The sequence below is a fragment of the Patella vulgata genome, chromosome 9, assembly GCF_932274485.2.
Source record: "Patella vulgata chromosome 9, xgPatVulg1.2, whole genome shotgun sequence".
Taxonomy (NCBI): Eukaryota; Metazoa; Mollusca; class Gastropoda; family Patellidae; genus Patella; species Patella vulgata.
Genome location: NC_065887.2, coordinates 13410641 through 13428936, shown reverse-complemented (window position 1 = coordinate 13428936; position 18296 = coordinate 13410641). Strand labels below are relative to the sequence as shown.

Below are 18296 nucleotides of genomic sequence, written 5' to 3'. Positions count from 1 at the left end.
GATTAAATTCGACAAAAAGATTCTCTTAGATGCACGGAGCCTGCTGGATTCGAGATTTTTTCGATATACATCGAACTGGAACAAATTGAGTCTTGTTTCTAGTGATCTGGCTTGCATTATTATTTTGATGGGCATTCGTTGCGAAAGACGTAAGATTTTATGTTTTTGCACCATAATTTCAAAACACGGTGCAGAAACATGAAATCTGGCGTCTTTCGCAGCGAATCCCCACCACATAATCATTAGAAACAAGAACCAATTTGTTCAACTTTGATGTATATCGAAATAAATCTCGAATACACTTATTTTTGTCAAATAATACATGTACATTGAAACCCATCAGGGTCCAGCTAGGTGACTATATATATGGGATACTGAAACATGGCAACATTTCTATAAATTAGGGGACCAAGTGATGAGTGTGGCCTACACGTAGGTATATCTAGTCCGGTCCTTACATGGTTATATAAAATCTAAAATGAATTGAAGTTTTCTGCCAGGTTTGATTCATGGTGTATACGACACGAAAACGTAACAGCGAAAGGGGTTGACGACGGTGGATATGTTTACTGGTCCTATATGCTACTTCAAATTTGTATGATTCTCACCCCCCCCCCCCCCACGCTTCGCGACTAGAGGTAGATGAAAGTGTGTTTTAAACACAACTGAGAAAACCCGAGGATGACTAACTGTAAAGTACGCGTGGGTAAGAACGGTTTATGACAGTGTCGAATATATTCTACAACTTCACCGGGTGGGGGTGAGGGTCGCCTAGATTTTGAGGCCCTATGCAGCGATGATCGCCTGGCAAGCCTATATGTGTGTAGGTAAATCCAGCACTGGCACATAAGGCTTTGAAAGACACAGACATGAAGAAATGGGATTTAACGTCCTACTCCTAACTGATGCCTTCCGTCTTACTCCAGTCACACGCAGTTTAACGCGACAATTCATATTGTAGTTATGAGAGAAATTTTGCCCGGACAGCGGTGCTAAGGCCTACTCTTATATCGAATTCCAACTGCCAAGGGATATTTAGGTGCATGCCAATGTTTACACGGTACCTCGGTTTTTCGTTCCATCCGAACGACTAGACAGCTGTCCTTCATTGTAAGACCCTCCGTCCTACACTACTACTGAAAAGGGGAAAGCATACGTTGGAAAATCCTGATAAACTTTCTCGGCCAACACTGGCAGGGAACCAGCGACCTACAGCTGATAGGTTAGCGAGTCAGGTCTTATTACCCACTTAATTATCATCGTGGTTCCCCACTGGCATATTTAACGATCCCGTCTGTTGTGGTGAAAGTACTGAGTGAAAGCGGTGAGCATAGCGAAATTTGAAGGAAAAGTTGGAGTCTTGCAAAGAGACAAGAATTAACATTAAAGTGAATGGCAGCCCACGGCTTTTACCTTCATGGAATTTCGTAATGGTAATTTAAAAGCTTGCCAAAGAATTAACTCGAGCAGCTTTTGTGTGTCGTAATAAATCACTTGTAGCTCTACTTATTGAACCCCATTCAATATTATATTTGTAAAATTTAACTCTTTTGTCACGCTTTTTACGTTTATTTACACAAAATAACAAAGGTCTGTTTCAGCTCTGTTTGACAATGACGCTGGTCTATTTTTAGCTCAAAGCGATAGACACGCTTCACTCGGCCGACCCGAAAATTTCAACGGTAAGACACCGAGGATTAGCGGGAACGTCCGGTACCGAGATAGACTCGGTTTTTAAGACTAGATAATTTTTGTGGATTTTTTACGATCATGTTTACAGACTGGATATTCTAGTCTGCGTTTAAACAATATGGCGGCTTATTTGTCATAATTTTACAAGTCTGGTAAATAAACGTGATTTCATGCGAAAGTAAACGGTGAACCGTTATTTAAAACTGTCATAATATACAAACAAGATGGCTGCAACACAACTGGAACAACTTGAAGATGGCATGATACAGGAACTAACGAAATTATTGTGGGGAAATAATGTAAAAGACGATGTTTTCGACCGGTGGTCGCAAGGTGCAGACTGTGGTTTTGCCACTTTCGATTTAGCTTGCTTTCATGTTTTGAATTAAATGTTTAATGTAAATTTAACAAAGGCTGATAGTGGCACATTTGCCTGGGTTCTGTCTGAGCAATCATGCACAGCAGAAAATGTAGTGTTTTCGTAATGTGTGAACAAACTAGGCTACCAGTACTCAATTATTGTGATTGATTATAGTTTATTATACTGTCTGTATATCCATTCCATTCCATGTGATGATGGCATGCGTTTGAAATCGCCTAGGGTAAATAAAATCCATTGTACGAATACGTATTACGTATTCCTTGAAAACTTGCATTGGGGAATAGGGCCTACCATATGGAAGCTAATTAATTATACGTCACTTGTCTTAGATAATTTTGTACGAAGGGGTGACAATTTATCTTCCCTTATATTACTCTTGTCAAAACTATCAAATAATTTTGCTGGTTTGTTTACGTTATGAACCCAAAAGTCGAGACATGCTTATAATAAACGTTAGTAAAAGGGATATCTTTGGAACAAAATAAAGTTTGAATTACCTGCCATAACTTCTGACGTGAGCTTTATTTTGATCATAATATTAGTGTAAAGGGTTAATTTTCTTGATTTTGTTTACAGGTTTTGTGTTCAGTGAAGATGAACCTTCAGCTTTAGTTCAGTTAGAGGGTGGACCATGTGCAATAATAGTTCCTGTACAGGCTTATATCCTTAAACATATATTGTTCTCTGATCAGCCAAAACCAGAACTCTCAACCATATCAAGTAGGTAGAACTCTTTTATTGCTTCTCGATTCACAGTGTAAGTCCCAAAATGATGTATCAGACTACTCGCCCTGCAGACAAGCACAAAACTTGAAACTGCAATATAAATCTCAAATTGCATAGATAAGTAATCCTTCATGGGTTATTTGTTTTGCAAATAGAATAAATACTGGTAATTAAAGCTGTGACTCTCAAAAGTCAGTAGCCTACTGTTTCCTTCTTCTCCGATTAGCACCCTAGATGGCAGCCTATTTAAACTATGGTAGCATCGTGCATGTCATTGGTAGCTGTCTAAGAATAATATTTCTCATGATATTTTGTTTATATTTTTAGATGAAGAATCTTCCAACTACCTCTGTAAAGCTTTAATAGAGATATTGTTGTCATTGAATACTCAAACATATTATATTATAAAGCTACCTGGCAATGACGGAGCGGATGCAAGCCAAGGTAACAGTGAAAATAGTGAGAGCGGAGAACGGGATTCCAAAAGACGTAGAATTGATAGGGAAACATTCCATTCTAGATTACGGTATGTTATTGAATAATGTTTGCAGGAGTGTGAGCATGTCTATGAAATGTCGTCTATATTATTAATAACTGTCAAGGCTTCTTGAACATGCACACCAATAAGTACAAGGGTGGACCTCAGATTTTTGTCCATTCCAATCAACTAGGTGCTTTTCCTTGCCTGGCCTTGTGTCCTACACTGCAGACAAAGGGGAATAAGGTTGAAAAATCCTATGGAACTTTCTCGGCTAACACTGGGATCAAATCTGGGGACCTTCATGATAGGTTAGCTAACACCATACTTATTGAGCATGTTTGGAATGTTTTTTATCTGATGTCAAAATACCACAAATGTCATGTTTGTAGTCTATTGTTTGAGCAATTGTAATTTATGGGCTGATATCGATGGTTAGGACACTGAGCTTATTTAAGGAAGATCAGTCAATATATTAAAGATACATTATGTAAGATTTAGATATAATAGTTAAAAAGTAGATAATGAAAAATAAAGATATGAAATTATAAATGTTGAAAGTTTTGACAAGAAATAACCTAAAATTCAGTAAATTGTAGCAGCTGATTGCCGATAGCAGTTCCCAATCTTTGATTGTCAAGTACTATTGTAACAATAATAAGTCTAAATTTTTAGTCCTATCGGCAGTCTTCTCGAGTATCGACCATATTATTGTTTAACACAGATATGGCAGGCATTGTCAATATCTAGAGTGAGAGAGAGAAATAGGGTTTAAAATCCACTCGACATAAACTAGGTCATTTTGGGGCTGACACATGGTTCAATTTTATTTCAATAATTCGCTTGCGCATAGGTGTCTTTAGCAGTGGGAAGAAACCGAAGGACCTCGAGAAAACCCACGAGGTTGGACAGTTGCCATTATCTAAGCCATCTGATGGTCCTAAGAGTTGATTATGGGCTTGTCATGTGAATAAATGTCTTAATAATGATTTCTATAACATTTGAAGGTAGTAAAAAAAAAGCTGTAATAGAGAGATTTAACTCTAACATGATGCATCTTTAAATTGAATTCAGATATTTTAATGGAATTTTAAAGAAATATATGAGAATAGTATATTGAATTGATATCATTTAGAAACTTTCTGTTCTTTATTACAGGTGTTTAAAATGTGAAAATGATAATCAGATGAAAATAGCAGCATCCTCGTTACTATCGGATTATCAAGATAAATATGGTGTTTTATTATTTATGTATTCAGTATTATTATCTAGGGTAAGTTTTTAATTATATGGTATAAATAAACATTATTTTAACCCTTTAGTGGAGTCATAGTAACTCAATGATTACAACACTGGCTTACTAACCCAGGAGTTCCAGGTTCAATCCCAGATCCCAGTGTCTAGTCGTTTGGATGGGATAAAAAACTGAGGTCTTGTGTACACATTAATGTACATGATAATTCTATATTTTAGAATGTGAGAATTATGTATTTTAGAATGTGAGGATTCTATATTTCAGAATGTTAGAATTCTATATTTTAGGACGTAAGAATTCTATATTTTAAAGAATTCTGTATTTTGGAATGTGAGAATTTTATATTTGAAAGAATTCTGTATTTTAGAATGTGACAATTTTGTATTTTAGAATGTGAGAAATTTGTATTTTTGATGCGAGAATTCTATGTTTTAGACATGAAAATTCTATATTTTAGGGAATTGAACAAGTAAAGAATGAAGTTGAAGACCAAGATGATCCTCTTATCGATGGTGTACATGGCCATGGAAGGTAATTAATAGAAATATAGTAAATAATAGATAAGCCTTCCAATCTTATAAGAATTAAATCTTTATTTTCATTTTGCTACACCCACATTGAAATGGGTCCATTGGTGAACTCGATCATCCAGATTTATTGTTTTAAGAAAAGTGATCATCCTGTGTTTGTGCAGTATTTTAATTTATATACATTAATCAAAGCAGCCTATTGAATTACAATAATCAAAGCAGCCTATTGAATTACAATAATCAAAGCAGCCTATTGAATTACAATAATTTATGTTAATTACTGTGGCCCTCATGTTACTTTGTAGAATCTTGTGGAAGCTATAACTGCTTGATATTTATATATATATTATTCATATAGTAAGAAAATCTTCTGAATGGTTAACTACAAGACTATTAGCTACTTGAACCCGCTATGTGATATCACTCTCATAAATAAACCCCAGTGCCCTGTGGTGTTAGTGACTTGGGAATGCCACCTTTGTATTTTAACAGTTAACAGTAATGAATTTTTATTTCTTTTTCAGCCAAAGTTTAATTAATTTATTGTTAACAGGAAAAGCTATATCTAATGTATTTGATAATGATAAAGATGTATGTGGTCTGGGTAAGTTTCGCTATCATCAGTTTGTATCAGCATTCTCAAACCTTTAATTTAATAATCATTGGTACTTTCTAGCTGATACATTTAATTTGCACATTATGATGATTCCAGTGATTCTATGGAAAACACAAATCAAAATTTTAATTTCTGAACTTAAAGTTGCTCATCTTCATTTGCATTTTCCAGACAATATCTTAATTTTTTTCAGGGCTTAATCCATGCTAACATGTACTCAAATTGATAATTTAATTAAGAAAATAAAATCAAAATGTAGATAATCTCAAGGCTTGGATTTCAGTCCGTTTAAACAGATGTTGACAAATTTTCAACTCATGATATCTTTGAAAAATACTAAACAGAATTGAACTGTTTTGGGACTGCCCTTTCTATCATTTAACTTGTATTTTGGAAAAGATTAAAAATTTCTAAAGAGATGCTCAGAGACTTTAATGAAATAAGTAATTCTTGTAATAAAGGAGTTAATTTTATATTTTTTAATAGTTTTACGAGGTATACCACAGCAATCTGTAGTTGGATTCCTGACATTATTAGAACATATGAGATACTGTGAGGTAAGTTACGACTTCTATTGTGATTAATCATTTCTTAAAAAACACTTTATGGTCAGGGAAATAAGAACTTATTTCTCCAACACTTTATATGAAATGAAATGGGGTTTAACGTCCTACTGTTCTGCTCCGACTGGTCGAATGAAGACGGGCATGGCATATACCATACAGAGTGCTATGAGGGAAATTTTCTTGGGACAGCGACGCTACGACCTACTCTTATTTCAAGTTCAAGTTGAATGAGTACACAGGACCTTGGATTTTCGATATTTAAATGACTACATAGGAGAATTTTGATACACCAACTAAAAATTAAGTTTGTGGACATTGTTAATGTATAGGTTAGTTATTGTTATTTATATTTCTTTTATAGATTAGTTATTGTTATTTATATCTTTTTATAGGTTGGGTGGTATTTAAAGAATCCGTGTGTACCTATTTGGGTATTAGGTAGTGAAACACATCTTACTGTCTTATTCTCTAAGGTAATTTCAAACTTATACAAATCTCATATATTTTCTAATGTACTGTTAAATACAGGAATGAAAGCCCTACAGTATTGTGTATATGATAATAAATACAAAGACTGTTATTTAAGGATAGCTGTCTTCTATAAGTTGGTTTATTCAGCTATAAAATCTGTGTGATTGTCTAGTCATTAAGATAGGACAATGAGTGAACATACACCATTGTGAATATTGACAGTGCACATAATATAAACCTGATATCATTCTCCTACAAAACGGTGTGCAAGCAGTCGAATATGTGCATCAACAAGACTAGACGTGTGCAGACACGTGCATAAATCAGTCAGACATGTGCATAATCCAGCTCCCTCATATGCATCTCATATGCATATGTCTTGTTTGACACATGGCGTTTTTGTGAGTCGATTAGATTAGGTTTTGATTTGCTAGTACGATTTGGTATGATTTGATTTGATTAGCTATGGTCCACAAATGTGAAATTTGATAATTACGATTTGGTAAGATGGCTGCCATCACGGACACCGATCAGAAAATTGTCTCTGCTAATTATTGATGACTTGTTAAAGACAAATGAAGGTTATCTACGCAAAAAAGGAAAATGGTTGCCGTTAGAAACAATCTCCTAAGTCCAACAAGTTCAAGTATTTTTTTGAAAACTGAAGTGACAAAACATGTAAAAAGTGTCCTGAGAAAACCTAGGATCGAGGAATATATTGAAAAAACTGTAAATGAATAAAATTGCTTAGAGGTGATCTAACATTCTTGTGGACTATAAAGTTAACATTAAACACGTCAAATGCGTTTTAAAAAAAATCTTTTTTTTATGGAGAAAAACAACAATAAGCATTAAAAATTACTTACGACGTCGAACATTCCGCCATTTTGAAAAAGTCAAATCTAATCGCCTAAACACCTCCTGGGACGATTAGGTCGATTTGCCTAATCAGTTGAGTTAAATTGTCTCACAAATGTAATGATTAGCATAATCAACTTGGTTCACAAATGCGTATAATAGCTAATCGGTCTAATCTAATCGGTTCACAAAAACGCCTACAAAGTTCACCGACATATTGAATAAATATATTATTGATGAAAGTCTTACTTGTATAATGTATGTATATATTAAATGTATATGATGTAAGTATATGTATATAAGTATGAATATATGTATATTTTCAGGAAAGAGGTTTAGTTGATACAGACAGTCCTATTAAAACAGCTCAACAAATCTTTAGTTCTTTTGATCCTGAAGGTAATCTTTTTTCTCACATTTAATGTGTTAGTTAAGGTCATGGTTCACATTATTTTATTTTACAGCTTAGAATATACACCACAAATATTCATAGACAAGGGGTGGCCAACCTTTTACAAATATTAACTGTGCAACTTGAGATGTGCTTTCTTGAATTATGAAAACATAAGAAACATAATTTACCAATGTCATGATCATAAAGTAATATGGATGTAATAATAATGAAGTAATACAGATGTAATAATAATAAAGTAATATGGATGTAATAATAATGAAGTAATACTAGTTTAGGTAGTAATACAGATGGACATAATGATAATGGAGGTAGTAATACTAATGTAATAATAATGCAGTAATATGAATGTAATAATAGTGTAGTAATATGGATGTAATGATAATGTAATAATTGATATAGATGTAATATTAATGTTTGTTTATAATTATAGGTAATGGGTTTATACAAACAACACAACTAGGTGATGTAATGGAAGCATTAAATTTATTCTCTGACAAAGAATAGTAAGTAGTATATAATGTACCGTTATCATTGACACCTGTCACTAGTTGTAGCTGTCAGAAAAAACAAACCTTAGCCAGTTTTGTTTGGTTGGGGGAGGGGGGCTGGTGAACAGTACTTAGCTTTAGATCATAAGGTCTGTCATTGAGATAAGTGGCATAATTTTGATGCCAGGCTTGTATATGATAAGGAGTAGGGTGCTCCATGGGTCTTCCGGTTTTCTCCTACTGCTAAAATATCCCTATATGCAGGTGATTTATTGAAATAAAGATTATCATATGTTAGTTCCAAAATAAAATAAGTTTTGATGTGTGAATGTTGAACAACATTTATCTCTTGCTCTGATTGAAATCTCAACATGTCTTGTTTAGGTTGAGTGGATTTTAAAAATTATAGCATAAAACATTTAAAAAAATTCTAATCATGACAGTTGGTTGAATTATTTTTCAACTTTGTAGAGATTAAAAGCATGTGCGCGCTGTATCATGAAGCCTGTCATTGAGTTAACTGGCGTGGTTTCGAATCTCTGGTTGTACGTGACAAGGGGTAGGGTTGCCTGTCCAACCTTGTGGGTTTTCTCCTGGTCCTCCGATTTCCTCCCACTGCTAAAGACCCCAACGCGCATGCAAATTATTGAAATAAAATTAAACCATGTGTTAGTCCCAAAATGACATAGCCTGTGTTGAGTGGACATTAAACCCTCCCTCTATCTCTCTCTCTCTCTCTCTCTCTCTCTCTCTCTCTCTCTCTTAGTGATTATTCATTTGGTTACAAATTTGGAGTAATCTCCCTGTTTATATTTTCATGAAAAAATACAATGCAGGCTAAAGTTCATTGCTGATTGTTGCATACGAAAGAGCCATATTATTACATTTCATATTTTTGGATACTAAATTACAAACTCTTTTTGACCGACTATGTGGGATTGGATGACAATTATTTTGGGTTTTGACATGGGCTACATTGATACTGGTGGGCATATACTTGTGCCAGGCAAACCCTATATATGTTTAAAATTGCAATTAAATTTTGATTTCAGTGTAGATATAATGAAAGGTAAATTAGATGGTGAATCTCTGGGTATTATTACATCAAATAGTTTTTTGGGTGAGTTTTATGCTGAAGAATTAAATAATGGTGGGACACCTCAACAGTTTGATGTACAACATTATAATGGTCTGGCTAGATCCTGTCCTAATAAAAAGGTGAGTTCTCTTATTTCATTCATATTTCTTAAATAAGGCCATTGAAGTGAGGCATATAAATGCAGTGTTAAAAGGCTAAATCTATTTGTTAAGGCCAGCTCAATTTTTGTCAAGGTCGCTGAGATGTAAATAAGGTTAGGGTACATGATTGTTGGCGAAATTGTAAGTTAGGGTAAACATTAGGGCTAGGTCCAGGGTTAGGGTTAGTGTTGGGATTAGCACTAGCTCTGTATACATCTGGTGATCTTTGACCAAACTTGAAGTTGGCCTTATCAAATAGATCTAACCGTGTTAAAATGCATTGAGGACTTGTCTGCAGTATCACCCTAGGTAGAAGTGGATGTTAAGCCCAATTTCAAGTCAAGTCAAGCATTGAGGGCATGTGACAATATGACATCAATGTCCAATGAAATAATTGCTCAATCAATCCTGGTGACTATTTTTACTTCATTTCACTGAAGTATCAGGAAAAAGTGTTGGGAATACAGTCAAGACTTCAAAGTTTATTGGTTATTGTTTCAGATTAAAAATTTGCCAGTGTTTATATTATAGGTTGTATTTTGTTTCAGATTATTAATCAGTGTATTTATTGTATTTTGTTTCAGATTAAATATATACAAGGTACAGCTCAGTTACCAGATGAAATAGAACTACAGATAGTTACTGATACATCTCCTATAAAACTCTGTTTACAAACTAAATGGCCATCTATAGAATTACGCTGGAATATGGATTATATACCCTCTCTAAATTAAACTAGTCATTCAGCTTTTAATATATTTCACTAGAACAAAAACAATAAATGTACAATAATAGACCATGATATCCTTGTATGTTAATAGGAAAGGCTTTTAAAAAGGACATGACCACCTTTCTTCTGGTGAAAAATGATGTGATTATATTTCATGTGTTTATTTATTTTGTGTAATGTATATTAAAGATATCCATAGATTAACCCTTTAGCATGGGGACTCCTCGAAACTACGGATCCATCTAGAGCCTTGAACTGCCAGAGTCATGTGTATAGTTACAAACTATTTCTATGGCTGAGGTGATTAAAAGCTGTATAGTTTTGATCAGTCAGAATATGAGCTAAAAAGTCTACGAAAAAAAATTATTTCTTTTCTCTAAAGAGTAGTCGATCAGTGTTTACATGTACAAAGGGTTAAACTGTTGTTTTGAAATATAACTAATATAACTCCTACCCATTCACAATTAAAATAACACATTAGATTCATCTAATTCAACACGTTAATTTTTATCGGAATGAAAGAGGTCTTGTCCTATGATTGAACAGTGGCGATATTATGATTTTCCATCCGGCTTGATGTGGTGCAGGGACCTCCCTCAAAAAGCTTGGATATGGTTAGCTTTGAATGAGAAGTACATTAATAGATTTTTAAATAAATTAAGTCTGTTGGATGTGGGGGTCATGCCACTGATTTTATATCTTATCTAGCAGTTTATTGATTTTAACACATGTCACAGCATATATATGATAATATGACTATCATCTGATAGCATTACAGTCTTCAAACATAGTAATACTAAACATTTATGTCATTTGCTAGACATTCCTTCTTTATTACAATTGTCAGCCATGTAAATTTGTGTACCTCTGTGGGGCTCTGATATTTCACTTGATGCCATATTTATTCATCATTGCTGATAATTCTGTTTACCATTTCTTAAACACTCTTCTTAAGCTAAATAAACTGGGTAAACTTTAGTGAGAGACGGCTGTTTAAACATGACACATGTATATGTACCATAATCCTTTAGGACTGCTCATTCTTTCTATAGACCTCTGTCGTATTTGCATCTGATAAAAATACAATCTGATTAAAATACATAGAGGATATTTGTCGTTTTAGAGTGAATAACATATTTTATTTCATCGAGAAGCAAGAAAACTTATATTTTTTACGAATGCGTAGCATGAGTGAAAATATAAACGTTTTCTTGCTTAGAGATGAAATAAAATATGTTATTCACGACAAAACGACAAATGTTCTATTTATTTTATGATTTTACAATCATTTTAGGTAAAAACAACATGGACTACTGCTAGCCAGTGGAATAACACTTTTATTTCACTGATAAAACGCGGTATTCCACTACTGATCATAAAATAAAGATTTATATTTCTTTTCGTTTTTTTATACTTTCGATGGCCTACACTACATGAAGATCTGACTAATTGTTGTGGGAGGTCGTGCCAGAGGTCATACGAGTGGCCTTTGGCCCTATGACATCAGACATTGATTAATCAATCAGCATTGAAGTTTCTAGGGGTTATCCAAAGTTCCGTGCACATCACGCCAAAAACTCGCCGTAACAGAACGTTTCATTGGCTAATTTAATTCCTCGTATCAATTAGACATCCTGTTGTATAACAACTTTTCCAGATCTTAGTGTTTTGAATACAAGTAAAACAAAGTTTTGAACTATAAAAAAAACGAAACGAAATAGGATCTGTGTTTTAATGAGATTGATAAAAATACTATAAAGAATGTGTCCAGTATGATTCAAGTCTCTGATTGTCAGGTAGTCCCTTTCAAACTAGTCTCGGTCACCCAGAACCTCCTAGTCTTCAACGTACAGAGGATCTGAATGATAGAGAATACTTTCAAACTACAATATCACTTCAAAAATAGTTAAACTCTGTTCAGTATTTTACAAAGATATGATAAATTGACAATATGTTAATATTCGACATCCACTGTAGATGATATATAGGATATATTGAAAACATGCCAGCGCACTATAGCTTTTGCTGCAATCTGTGGATAAACCTATTTTAATCTGATTGAATCAAAGTTAGTTGATATTTGGATTTTGTTTACTTAATGAAATGTTAATTAATTGAATTTTGTACATTCTTAACATGGATTTAGCTGTGAAAAATTTAATATTTTCTTAAAAATGCAAATGGCCATCAGCGGCTTTATATTGATTACATTATCATTAAATATTGTAAATCTTTAAGATCATTTGTTAAATAATTTGTTAAAGATGCATTATGTCTTTATTTTGGTTTCAAATGTTGTATAGACTATTATTTAGACATATATTCACATGACAAGCCTATAATCAACTCTCTAGTGCATCAGATGGCAGGGATTTAAATGGATTTAATGATGTAATGCCGAAGTAACGCTAAGTCTTGAATAACAAGTACCGATGTTACGGTAATAAATAATCTGTGCCACATCTTGTCAAAAACTTCAAACAGTGGTAACTTTGCTCAGAATAAAGTAATTTGAAGGAAATTTTCAATACCGGTATATTCATTATCTATTTTTGAACTATTAAAGCAAGAACGGCCAGCTCTTTATCTAAATGTTAAATCATGCATCTTTAAATGTAAAGTTAAGTAATTGCATGACAATTCTCCTACTTGTTACCAATCATTTACTAGTACTTTATTTTAATGATTTATTAAACATGTTTGTTAATGGTTTCTTACCATGACATCAATATTGTAATATCTGTAATCATCTACGAGTCATGGTCACAATGTACAGGCTTCACTTACTCATTTATAAAATCTATCCGATATCCAAACCATAAAAATATTATCGTTTTAATAACTTGAGTCAGCTGTTGATTTGATCATTTCTAATTATTATTAATCACTGTGGTGATATGTTAGTGATCATAGATGTTAACCTCTGATGTTTTACCTTAAAATGACAAGACCTCTATGAGTATGCCGCTGACTGATAAACCATAAGGCCTTGAGATTGATCATGATTTTGCCGAAAAAGGTTTCTCAGGATTTTCCATCCTGCTCTTCACTTCTCGGTGGTGCAGGACAGATTGTCTTGCAAGGAATTCAGTTTAGTCGTTTGGGATTAATGAAAAACTGAGGTCCTGTGTGTATAGTATTTGCAGCATATTAAAGCTTTTGGTAGAGAATTGAAATATCAGTTGCGCTGTAAATCAAAGAACTTTGCTTTCTAAGGTTTTAAACCTCATTAATAGGGCACACATATCAAAGTAGTTGTTTGTTTCGAAGTAGTCTGGGTAGGATTTTAAACTGGAATGCAGAGTTAACATAAAATGGATTAATTATCAATGGGTATTGAATATATGCTATGAGGGAGAAGTAGAGTTAGGCGACACTCCATTAATAGTTGAAAAGGTTGGATAGAATAATTAGATCATCACTATCTTCTTGATATGTATGTTAATTTGGCATTCCATACCCCCAGACACCAACACATATGTCCATGAAACAATTGGCGACAATGATTCCATTCATATATTTTACATGTATAATAATTTATGAACTACATGTATTTTGATATATTTATGATACTTAATGGACCATTTTAATATATTTATCATATTTTATGGACTAGGACTAAGGCTGTGATCACATCTAAACTAGATAATGGACTAGGACTAAAGCTGTGATTACATCTATACTAGATAATAATCTATGTTCACATTACCAAATAAAATTCACTTAAATCAGTGATATGATACACATTTATTTTAGTCTTTTTTAAGATACAAATTTCATGTTTATTTTGGATTATATCCGGAATTAATCGAGCATTACACCTGACAGAACTGTTATATAATACAAATGTTTCTACATTTACATTGTACAAAACATTAATGCACCATGCTATTTCCTGAACTATTACTCAGTGTGAACACAGCTTTATATTTTTATGTAACTATATATTATGTAGGACTGTAGTATACCATGCATAGTTAATTTATGAATCATTTTAAACCTTCATCACATTTTATTTATATTATATCTCATTATAATCAGTATGGCTTCCACTATTATAGAACCCATATGGTCATGGTGATTTTGTTGATAAATGTGAGGTAGAACCACTTAACATCAGTATAAGTCCTGATTCATCATCTATATAATGGGAACATATATTTTTGTTGTGGATCAATGCAAATATTTTAAATTTGTGATATGATATTTATATTACATCTGTCATGTTTAATATTTATAAAAATAGATCAACGCTGGTTACTGTAACATGCTGTCAAGTAGCGACCTACATCTTAAAACCAGCCGAGACATCCTTCAATTACTGTCCATTCACTATTGATTTTTTGATTTTTTTTGGCAGTATTTGTATCTAGTCCAATGGCCCAGCCATTTTCCAAATGCCCGTATGAGTAGAGTGATGATAAAATCAAAAAAAGCGAATTGAGTTTATTTGATTCAGATAATTTCAATTGAGTACCCCTTTCATACTGGAATTTATTGGTCTACTTCCTTCACACTTGATTATCAAGACCACTTCATAAATAAAAATCAAAATCGATTTAAAGCCCCCAAAAAATAAACATCAAGCCGAGACCACACACATTTAAATAAACATTGATTAAAACAATTATGGTCCAAAATATTGATGAATTCTAACTCAAGTTATGACTATTTGAAGTTTACATTGATTTCTATTGATTTCACACCATCTTTGTATGTGTCAATAGTAATAATAAATTAGCTGTACTTTCCCTATAAACTATTTGTATGCTTGAAAGTAAAAGTACATTTTTTTTTTTTACTTTTGATGTATTAGTGAAATATTTGGCTTGTTAGACCTTCGAGATAAAAATTAGTTTGGCTGATTTTCTATGTCATTTCATGGACCTAATCTATTATAAGGTCATGGTCAGTTTTATGTGACATATAAAAACTTAGCACAGACATCTTGATTTCTGCACATTATTCTGGAAACTGTACCAATTAGTCAACATCAATTTGAATTTTGAAACACCTATTAAAAATTTTTTTTCTATTTTTTTGGGGGGGAGGGGGTGAAAAAATAATTTAAAAACAGAAAATTCTTCGTTTCTCTTCCTCTTCTTCTTAGAAGCTTTTAGTTGAAATTTTTAAGTTTTGAAATTACAAACAAACATTGTTCACACAATTAGAGTTGCTATTTATTTTAGGACCCTGAAGAAATAATGATTATATTGCTTTGACCTTAACAAGAAGTAAGCATAAAAAAACCCATAAAATTCTGGAACTAATTGGTTCACTCACAGTTCAAGCAAGGATGAAGACAAGATGGCATTGGGTTGGGTATTTATACTGTCATCACCCCTAGTCTCTGTGTATTTGTATATAGATGTAAAAATTGTTTATATTATTGATATAACTATTATATAATACTAGAGCTTGAATATTTATCTTGCCCATGATACATGTAGGTTCATTATATTATATTGTAGAAAATTAAAAATTGATTATCTAAGAGCAAGTTCATAAGCCTCATATACACCAGTTCATGTGGTATCTACATTCATCTGCCAAAATTGTGGTTGACCCAATCTGATTAAAACACAGATTCTCTGTCGTTTCGTTTTTTATAGTTCAAAATTTTGTTTTACTTGTCTTTGCTACACTAGGATCTGGAAGAGTTGTTATCATTGACATGTTCTGAATGGTATGAGGAATTAGCCAATGAATGTGGTCTGTCACGGCGAGCTTTAGGCGTGTTTTGCATAGAACTGTGGGTAATCCACTAGTAACATCAATGCTGATTGGTTAATCAAATGTCTGACATCATAGGGTCAAAAGCCGCTCGTATGACCTCCGACTTGACCTATCGCTACAACTGGTCAGATCTTCATGTAGTGTAGGCCATCGAAAGTATAAAAAAACGAAATGAAATATAGCTCTGTATATTAATCAGATCGGTAGTTGACATTAAATTTTAAGAATTTCTTAAGTATTTTATTTATGGCGAGCTTCCTTATCACTTCTATTTTTCTTGGTTATAAGAAATATTATACTTTAGTTAAAAATAAGATTCTGGTTTCTCTCAATCACCAAATAAACCTGTAATAGAACATAACTTATTATTAAAGAAAACTTAAAATATTCTAAGAATGCAGGCTTTTCATTGGTTGAGAGTTATAATTTGTACCGTGATTTTGGTGCTCAGCCAATGAACAATCAGTATTCCTTAAGTTTTCATTGATAAGGTTCCTGATTTGCATAAAAACATTGTTATTTGATGATATTATAAGAGTAGTTACATGTACCTATATGTTCTGTATATAATATATATATTCGGTTATTTATATCTCATTTTAAAGTGTCTTTTTAATATTTCTTATTTAAAGTAAAATGTTTAACAAAAAGTGGAATTTGGAGCATATGTGTAATATTAATGAAATTTGCTTTTGACCATTTAGAGATTATGATTGATAACACCACAAAAAAACTCTTTTTTTTTACAAATAAACAAGTTTTACCAACTGCGCACATGTATATAAAATAAAAAAAGAATTAAACATACTAAAGTTTCAATAAAATTCCTAGTTAATATGGCATAATCGAAGTAAAAATAAACATTTTAGTAAAACATCAAAAATTTTATCTTTTTTGCAGATATGTCATTCCATACACCTGAATTTAAAGACACTAGATTTTGGTTTCAATTTACTATTACGGTTTGAGTGCCCTTACGGTAATAGTATAAAATCATTTAAAATAAAATAATATGGTATGAATAAATTTATAATGGATAGCTTATTCTAAAATATATTCTTGATTTAAAAGTTAAGTCTTTTCTTTCAAAAAAAAAGTAATTTGTTCTTGCAATTATATATGACCTGTAAAAATAAGTGAGTTTTATTTAATAAGTGATTTGATAGTCTATATTTATTGATCAGATTTCGTTTAAATAAAATGATGAAATTGGGCTTAACATCCTACTGTTCTGCTGCGACTAGGTTAATGAAGACGGACATACGCTTACAGTGTACTATGAGGGAAATTTTGTCTGGACAGCTGCACTACGGTCTACACCAACTACCAAGGGATCTTTTATGTGCACGCCAATGTGTAGATGGGACCTCGGTTTTTAGTCCCATCCAAACAACCATACACTGTCCCTTGCCAGGCCCTCTGTCTTGCACCACTACTAAGGGAGAACCATACCGGAAAATCCTGATGAACTTTCTCTGCCAACGCAGGGATCAAACATGGGACCTCCAGGTTAGCGAGCCAACATGTTACTCACTGAGCCACTGTGGCTGGTGTTTTAAAAAAAGTAATTTGTTCTTACATTAGTATTGTGTATCTTATGAATTTTTTTATTGGTAATTATTTCAATCTCAGCTGGGTTTTTTTTTTATCATTATTTTCAATTTTGTTATGTTGTAATAAATATTTTGTGTTTCAATAAGAGAATATGCCGTTTTGTTTTTTTTGTTTCATGTATTGAAGCTACAAGATTGTTAAAAAACGTTGTATATTGATTGTATATTTTCAGCATCGATTTGATAATAACTGTCATATTTGATGCCCTTGATCACTCTTCATTGCCCCATTCCCTACAAAAAAATAAAAATTTGAGAAGCTTCCTGGCAACCTATCTTTACAGAAGCAATTGAGATTTATTTGTGCCATTGGTGTAAAGTGTTTGGGAGCCACCCAGTTTGTTGCATTTTGCACCCTCACATTCTGATCATCTCCCAATGTTCAGCATTCAACACAATTTTAAACATGACAGGACAAATCATTTTTGCTGGCAACCTTTGTTATAAGTTGTATAGTCGAAATGGCATGTATTTATGGCAGGGTCTATTTTAGCTATAGAG

At 32.9% G+C, this 18296-nt stretch overlaps 1 protein-coding gene across 1 annotated transcript; it reads left to right on the top strand.

Annotated features, from left to right (window-relative positions):
- Positions 1–1807: 1807 nt before the first annotated feature.
- On the top strand, positions 1808–11511 carry LOC126807666 (ubiquitin carboxyl-terminal hydrolase MINDY-3). Its single transcript, XM_050532414.2, has 12 exons — positions 1808–2025; positions 2651–2794; positions 3128–3326; positions 4437–4551; positions 4991–5064; positions 5588–5667; positions 6166–6236; positions 6638–6718; positions 7901–7973; positions 8420–8492; positions 9530–9695; positions 10301–11511. The coding sequence occupies exons 1-12, from the start codon at positions 1917–1919 to the stop codon at positions 10448–10450; spliced, it is 1335 nt and encodes a 444-aa protein (XP_050388371.1). The 5' UTR covers positions 1808–1916; the 3' UTR covers positions 10451–11511.
- The last annotated feature ends 6785 nt before the right edge of the window (positions 11512–18296 follow it).